Genomic DNA, 8,514 nt, shown 5'->3' on the forward strand with positions numbered 1-8,514 from the left:
ATATATATATATATATATATATATATATATATATATTCATTTATTCGCAAGTTCTTCTTTGTAGCCGCGTTTCCTGTGTATATTCAGTGACGATCTGTGTAAACTACGCGCTATTCAAGAAACGCCGGCCAATTTCTCGATTTGTCCTTGTACGCCAGCATTGAAACTCGTTTCGAAAATGCTTAATTGTACATGTATTTCTTTCTACACTCCTTACAAGGATTTAGCTGGTGTCGTTACTTTCTACACTCCTTACAAGGATTTAGCTGGTGTCGTTACTTTAAATGTGTTCATCGGTATGACATTTGATTACTTAAGGTTGTAATAAAAATTGCGTGGTGATGGTGCTGCTAATGGTGAGAAAATGTTGTGCCGAGTACATCTTTTAGATTAAACAAAATGGAAAGATATATGCTGCGTCATCCGACTCACATTACCAAACGGCTGCCCATGACCCTTTCTCGATCAGTTAGCAAAGTCTTATAGAATCTCAGTGAAACGTAAACGTCTCATTACATCAACAATTGACCATCCCTGCCGTGACGTGAAAAAAAGTTTATTACAACGCTTGAGTTATGACGATAATGCAAGTCACGATCTCGAGAAGAAAGAGAAAGTGGGAGATAATTTGTCCACACTGTAATAAAGCCCATAACGAAATCGCTATCGCAAATCCTTGACATGGAATCCGCATGTGAAAAAGAAGAAGTGCCACTCACACCTTGAAGACGGGACACTGAATCATAAATCGATTAGCTACTCTCCTTATGTGAGACCGAAAAGACTGCACAACGGCGAGTTGTCTAAAAGAACATTGTTCATGTTCCGCACGGGGGAACCGATCTCTGGACCCGCACCATGCAATGAACTCTCATCATCATCTACGGTTTATATCCAGAATGATACACAGTCCACGTAGCTTTCCCTGTGTAGCGCTGGGTGTGCCTGTGGCTACGTAGAAATAGAGCTATATACCTATTCTACTTTTATGTGATGCTCTGAGCGGGCATCTAACGTAGCAATTAATCCTTATTTATGCTCGAAATAATAGTTACGTAGTCCAATTAACAGGAAAATAAGTACTTCTTGATATCCATGGGGATCTCCATGTCCTTACAACACTGTTATGCACTGTCATACACTGTCCATACAAGTATAGCCGTTGTATTTTAGCCAGTGATATACTGTGCCCGCGGTTTGTTATCTCATATCTTTTCATCCGGGTGTTCCCCGTCATGAAAATAACATAAACGCGCCTTTGTCACCTCGTAATCTGTTCGACACACACGAGGCCATATACCTGACGTACATGCATTACGCGGGCGCATTTTACGCACAAAAATTCCATCAAAATCAAAAGCGAAAACATCCTGCGTCGCCATATACAATTTCGTCGGGCAAAATTTCTCTCGCTTCTAATCTAGTAGTGATCGTTTTCGGAGTCACACCTGCGTGATGCTGCCGCTCATGCGATGCAAGGACGATAACCGATAAACTATAGTGAAAGAACCCTCGACAGTTTACGGGCCGTGGAAACACGTAAACCGTGCGTGCGTGCGTGCGTGCGTGAGTGCGTGTATGCGTCTCTCTCTCTATCTCTGTATTTGTGTGTGTGTGTGTGTGTGTGTGTGTGTGTGTGTGTGTGTGTGTGTGTGTGTGTGTGTGTGTGTGTGTGTGTGTGTGTGTGTGTGTGTGTGTGTGTGTGTGTGTGTGTGTGTGTGTGTGTGTGTGTGTGTGTATGTGTGTGCGTGTGAGTGTGTGTGCATGTGCGTGCGTGTGTGTATTTGCCCGTGTGTCTGCGTCAGTGTGTGTGTGTGGGGGGGGGGGTGAACAGCACACCTTTTTAATATGTAGGATTGCATTAAGAGATAATAACACCTAGGTATTATGAGATCTTGGTTATGTGCATCCGGTTCATATAATTTAGGAACGGCTGTATAGTGCGGAGAACTTCGAACGCGCGAGTACAGCGGTACTAGCTATAGGTAATCTATCTACAGCGGTATATATACTCGCATCACGAGCTTAAACGAGCAATGCCAGCACGCGGGAAAAAAATTATAAACGCGATTACAAATCTTAATCTTAAAATCTTATCCGGTGTGACATCGACGGGAAAACAAGTTGACAAGAGAAGATTATATAAAACCCGAAACAAAACGAACGCCAGCAGATGCGAGACTTCAATATTGACATGGTCCGTTTTTTGTGAGCGAGTTGATCGACCGCTGATTCGATATGATACGATAAAACGTATTATACAAGCTAATTTCGTCAGTATCATCATTGCGAACGGTGATAAACGAAAATAGGTTTGTGCGTGAATGGTATGCGAGCTTTCACTGTTCAGTGACCTTCAGCACAGACCTACCTGTTGAATTACTGGATCCGCCAACAGCGACAACAATTAAACTCTCGATTTAGATAAAACGGCGCACTCGTGCGATTCTTAATTATGATCCAACCAAAAACAAAAACCACGGTATATCGCGGCTGTGTGGAAATCCCGACGTGTGTCCCGATGTGTAAATCCAGTTATTTCCTCGTTTCATTTTATTACCGCGTGTGTAACATAATGGCAACAATCACGACAGTTTCATATACATACAGCAGCAGCAGAATCACCGGCACCGCGCTATTGTCATCATCACTGCGCGCACATATATATATACTTATGTATAATATCCCCGCGCCATTAAAATTGTTGTATATCGCCGTATTATCGCCGCGGGCGCTCATTCAGGTGAAAACTCTCACTGCTTTCGCGTTTTCCGGGCGTCCGCGCGGTCACGTGGAAAACGAGCATCGTCCGGCATCTTTTTGGCGGCCCGATTCCGCAGCCGGTCATTACGTGTTTGTAGCGTGATGCAATTACGCCCGGCAATGAACGAGGCTCTTAACCTTATGTAGCCAGCTAGCTGCTGCTGCTACCGCACCCCACCACCAGCAGCATGAGAGAGTCACCAGTGCTGTGGGTAGGTGTAGAGCGATCGACGCGCGCTTGCTTCCACAATACGATATAGCGCGCTATATCATCGCGGGCAGCGAGTTTTTAAACCGTAGGATGGCGACTGAAGATTGATAAATTATTCATGACATCACACATGGTTCGCGTTTCTGATTCGTTGCCGGTCGCTGCTTTACATTACATTTCACTATATTTCATGTAAGACCAACATAACGCAACATTCTCATGCTGAATTGAGTTGAATGTCTTGGATATTCGTCCGAGCATCGGACACCTGTTCGTATGCGCTATTCGTCCGAGCAGTCGCGCAGCGTGGTATGCGTCGCTTTCCCACACCATAGATTAATTTGGTACTATGACACGCGTATATATAAGATAGCCGAGTCGGTTTAGAGTTAGTGTTAGGGTTAAGGTTAGGGTTAGGGATATGGTTTTGGGCTCGTGAAGTGAATTATTACTTCGCACAAATCAGAAACGCAGAAACGCGAACCATGTGTGATGTCATGAATAATTTATCAATCTTCAGTCGCCATCCTACGGTTTAGAAACTCGCTAGCGGGCACTGCATGCCGCTATACCGCGCATGCCTCGTGGTTTTACGACCCGTTAGTTAACGCAGGTAAAACGCGCCTGCTGGGTTCTGTTTGACGACGAGAGAGTCTGTGCGTTGTGTCATAAGTAACAGTAGCTTTTAATTAGTGGCAAATTTGATTTAGTTTAATTAGTAGCTTAAAATTAGTGGCAGCTGAACTGGGAGGTGAGATTGTTTTGCGATGTAGAGATGCGTTTCATTCGTTGATATGCGCGTGAAAGTAAATAGATAACTAAACGTGTATATTATTTGAATCTTTAATTGAATCTACTCAGAAATCGCGAATAATCTACATCAATATATATATATATATATATATATATATATATATATATCGAAGCTTAGATCAAAAATAGATTTCGTGATGATTTCAGATCGGATTCCATTTTGCACTTACTTGTAAAAGAAGCTCTCCAGTCCATTGACTATAGTCTTCGTGATCTTTCGCATGCAGGTCTCCTTTTCTGGTTCGCCCATTGCGAAAGTTTTATATATCACGCCGTACTCGACGATGCGTCTAGTATAGTTGCTTCCTCGGAAGTAAAACAACGACTGGTTGCGTAGACTTGGCTCTTTCCTTGTATCTTTCTTCGCTCTTTCCTTGTATCTTTCTTCGCTCTTTCCTTGTATCTTTCTTCGCTCTTTCCTTGTATCTTTCTTCGCTCTTTCCTTGTATTGCGTCTTCTGCTGCCGGTAAGGATCACCTGCTCTTGTGTATTGTACGGGGCGGAAAATTTGCTTCTTATGCAGCCGCGCGCGTCTTTTCGTTAATATACGATATAGTTAGAGAGAGAGTGAGAATATTTTCTATCGCGGCGTCGGTGTTTAATTCGAATACCTGTTTCTACCGTGTTCCCGCTCGCACGTTCTCTCACCTTTCATCCTCCTCGCACCTGTCCGATCTAACGATGCAGCTAGTCAACGCTGAACGACACGCACGGTGAGCGCACCTTGCCGTAGACGGCCGCCATCTTGTCACTCGTAGAGATCCCCTCGTGGAACTAACAACGTGGTACCCCATCTACGGGGCGGTCGTCGGTGCACGTGCACTACAGTGATTACCGCATATCAGTGTTCCACACGCGCACACATACGCACGCACGTACACACGCACACACGCACACGCACCACGCACACACACAACTCCCCCCCCCACACACACATGCACACACGCACCCACACAACACACATACACGCGCTCGGTGGTGCGCCTGTACTCTTAGCAGTTAAACATCGCGATAAAATAATAATCGTGACGCAATAAGATTAGGTGGGGTTCGGAGCTGCGGATGCACTCGCTGTTGTTACGTGGATTAGAGTGAAATTTTTATTGAAGGTCTCTGTCCTTAGTGCACGTGTCTGGATGATATGCGTGGAATCTTGAGTAAGATATGTACACCATGCAAGACACGGTTGCGGACGGTCACGTGACGTAATGCTCCACATATCTCGCGTGTACGCATCTTTTAATTGCTAGGAATCACGACGAAAAGCAGCAGATAGATTGCGTAATCGACTGTCTTTGGTAATATGCGCACGCGGGTTTTTTTTTTATTGACATTAAAATGTTCGGTCGCACATTGAAGTGTGTTTTGTTTTGCATATCAGAACATCTGCACTCTCGTGATAGTGGGCGGTGTTGTTGTTGTTTGCTTTGGCTTCATACGTGCGCACTCATCGACGTCGTGAAGGTATAAATCCGACAGTTGATCGTCGAGATATTCACTGAATCACGATGACGCACTTCGGGTATGATTCGATGAGTTTTTTAACCTAATCACTCCGCCCACGAACTCTTTTAAAATGTTCCACGTAACATATACCCCAAAAACATGACTGTACACTCCCAAACAAAGCACTGCACCATCATTACCCCTTCCTCCATATAAAAGCGTCGCATTCATCGATTGTCATCAACATTTTCATGAATTTTTTTTCCATATACCTCATCTCGTCACGCGGTAATGACACTAGTGTTATAATTGCTTGCGGACGTCTACGTAAAATGTGCGTCGCTGTTTGAGGCGGTTGACTGCCGCGCCGGTGCGAACTTTGCTCCTGCACTCTGATCGTATACGTTGTCCGTATAAGCGTAGCTGTGCTCGTACCTACGTTACACCTCCAAGGTTATACGAACTCGTTCAGTGATGCAGCGGTGCAAAGGTCGCATGCACCTACTAGGCAAACCTGGCACGACCCGTAACAATTAATCAACCATGATGTCAGGCCATCACCGCTGGATTAACGTGTCACACACGCGACATTATATTCTACCGCATTGACTGATATATGACACGCATTGTAGATAGAACACGGACCGTTAATTCAGGTCATATCGGTCATTATGTACACTGAAGTTTAAACACGCACGCACGCAAGCGCATTTACGTATATTTGCGCTTTTGTAATCGAGGAGAAAAATGGAGTTTTATTACGAAAATTTGCGTGCGCTGAAAGTGTTAAAATATGGATTTTTTCAAAGTCATTTCCTTGTTTGTTGAGAACATTTATTGACCGATAGTACGAATTAAGCTTGCTGATTTTGGGGGAAAACTGTGAGGAACCTTATCTTAACCCGCCTTATAAATGCCGGGAAATATACATGGTTTTTAAAGAAGATATTTGATCATGTAATTTTTCTTGCTTTAAAAAAAATTTGAAATTTTATTATGATGAAAAACACGATTCTTTTAAAAAAAGCCACGGGTTTGTCGGGAATCTTCGAACATATCAATAAAATAGAAGAACTCAGTTATGTAACTATTTACAACATGCAGTCCTCCTACTGCTACTGTGCTAGTAAGTTCTCTCCTAGTAAGCTTCTCTTAATTAAGAATTAAGAGAATTAAATTCTTTGAGATTTTTGAAAGCTCATCCTGAGACCTGGAAATGGATTCCAGTTCCTTGAAATTTTAAACATCTTTTGGAGGATCAGATATGACATGCTACGCAATGTGTTATGACTATGATATAACTGAATAGAAAAATGGAAAATTGTTTCAGTGTATATGCTAATGTTTATGTAAAAGCTAAAATAGAAGCGTTCTGTTCATCTCTGCCTTCGTGGCGCAATGGATAGCGCGTCGGACTTCTAATGGTGAAGATGATATTCGGAGGCTGCGGGTTCGAGTCCCGCCGGAGGTAGTAATATTTTGTGTTTTGTAACTAAAATCCTTAATATGTAGAAGTATTTTTTTATAACGAATTAAAGTGAATATTATAACGAATAAAAGTGAAAAATCTGAACACTGTAGAGTTCATTTGCGCTATAACATGGGCACACCAGAAGAACGCAGTCTAGAAATATTTTACTTACAATATTCGCTCGATCGAGGTCGCCACTTGTTCTCTTTCTAAACAGCCATTTTACGTTGCATTCAGATTTGTAAGTTCGTGGAACAAAATGTGTAAAGTATTTGTTACGCGTAGGTTAGGGTTACCTTTATGTAGATAGAAATGCAGCTAAACCTGCTCATAAATATATAATCGACGCTTGCTATTACTGGAAGGCGTAGTTATCTCGGTTAACATTTTCGAAATATGTTCGTCGTATTCACTTGACCGAATTGTGTACATCACTACAAGTACAAGTTACAACATGCTTTGCACGCGGATATAACTTATACTTATGCTTATAGTTATTTGTGAGCTGTTGCTCACAAATTACAACACATCATGAAATTGCCTATGGTTTCCTATCGGCGAATATCAACACAATGCGAAATAGTCAGTTCTGTAATTGCCTGGCTAGGCAGCTAACATTTTAGCTGTTTTGATTGCATCATGGTCTAGCTCTAGTAGTAGTACTAGTAGTAGTACTATAGCCCGCGTTCATTAACTGCCGCAGGGCTGTCGAACATCGACGTGGATATTCGTCCGAGCATCGGACACCTGTTCGTATGCGCTACTCGTCCGAGCAGTTGTTGCGCATGCGCTGTTCATGTAGCATGCCGCAGGCGCACGGCCTCTAGTGCCGGAGATAGGAAGTGTGAAGGGGGGTCTGGGGGGTCTCCCCCAGACAATTTTCATGGTTAGACACTAACTATTTTAGTTCATTAGCCCACAGGAATAGTAAAAGAAAAAATGTAGACTAGTCCTTCCAAGATTCTACTACTACTAGTACTAGGCCTGCCGAAGGACTCTTACTAGGCGCAGAGCGACGAGCATTGTGATTTGCCAGGAGGTAGGTGGGGTAGGAGGGTGGAGCCCCCCTTCTGCTAGGGGGTACAGGGGGTCTCTTCCAGGGTACAAGGGGTGTCCCCCAGAAAGGTTTTGTAAAAGGCATTCAATTGTATAAAATACATGTAACTTTGATATGGATCATAAGATTAAAATTTAAATTAAATAAAACTTTAATTCAAAAATAAAATTTCGGCCTTCCTTGATGAGGAATCTGTGGATCCGTCACTTATCACAGCAAGGAATTTGGCCTTATTTATAGCTACAAACTGTTTCCGGCGCCTTGTATCGGCTATCGCCGTAATGAACCTCTGGCAGGCCTTGTCGGTGAGGTAAGTGCTGCCGACATCTAACCCCTTGGCGTGCGTGCACAGGCACGTACACGTGTGTGCGTGTGCATGTACACGTGCGTGCGTGGGCACGTACACGTGTGTGCGTGCATGCATAGATACGTACACGTGTGTGTGCGTGCGTGCATAGACACGTACAGGTGTGTGCGGGCGTGCGTGCGTGTGCACGTACATGTGCGTGTGCATGTACACGTGCGTGCGTGCTTATGCACGTACATGTACGTGCGTGCGTGTGTGCGTACGTTCGTGTGCACGTACACGTGCCTGCGTGCGTGTGCATGTACATGTGCGTGGGCACGTGTGTGCGTGAGTGTGCACGTGCGTGCGTGTGTGCGCGCGTGTGCACGTACATGTGTGTGCGTGCGTGTGCACATACCAGGGCTTGAAACTAACGCTCGCCCGCTCGCCCGAGGCTAGTAGAAATC

The 8,514-nt window shown here is 43.9% G+C and overlaps 1 protein-coding gene and 1 non-coding gene across 2 annotated transcripts in view; one reads left to right on the forward strand and one right to left on the reverse strand.

The window, feature by feature from the left end:
* LOC106805026 overlaps positions 1–4,531 on the reverse strand; it is a 38,767-nt gene extending 34,236 nt beyond the window's left edge. Inside the window, 2 exon segments of the mRNA XM_014806495.1 lie at positions 3,958–4,247; positions 4,511–4,531. Of these exon segments, the coding sequence (XP_014661981.1) occupies positions 3,958–4,247; positions 4,511–4,531 (311 nt within the window).
* A 2,086-nt stretch (positions 4,532–6,617) lies between these two features.
* On the forward strand, positions 6,618–6,704 carry Trnar-ucu. Its single transcript is given in 2 exon segments — positions 6,618–6,654; positions 6,669–6,704. It is a non-coding gene; the product is annotated as a tRNA-Arg (tRNA).
* The last annotated feature ends 1,810 nt before the right edge of the window (positions 6,705–8,514 follow it).

Source organism: Priapulus caudatus, unplaced genomic scaffold, assembly GCF_000485595.1.
Source record: "Priapulus caudatus unplaced genomic scaffold, Priapulus_caudatus-5.0.1 Scaffold97, whole genome shotgun sequence".
Taxonomy (NCBI): Eukaryota; Metazoa; Priapulida; class Priapulimorpha; order Priapulimorphida; family Priapulidae; genus Priapulus; species Priapulus caudatus.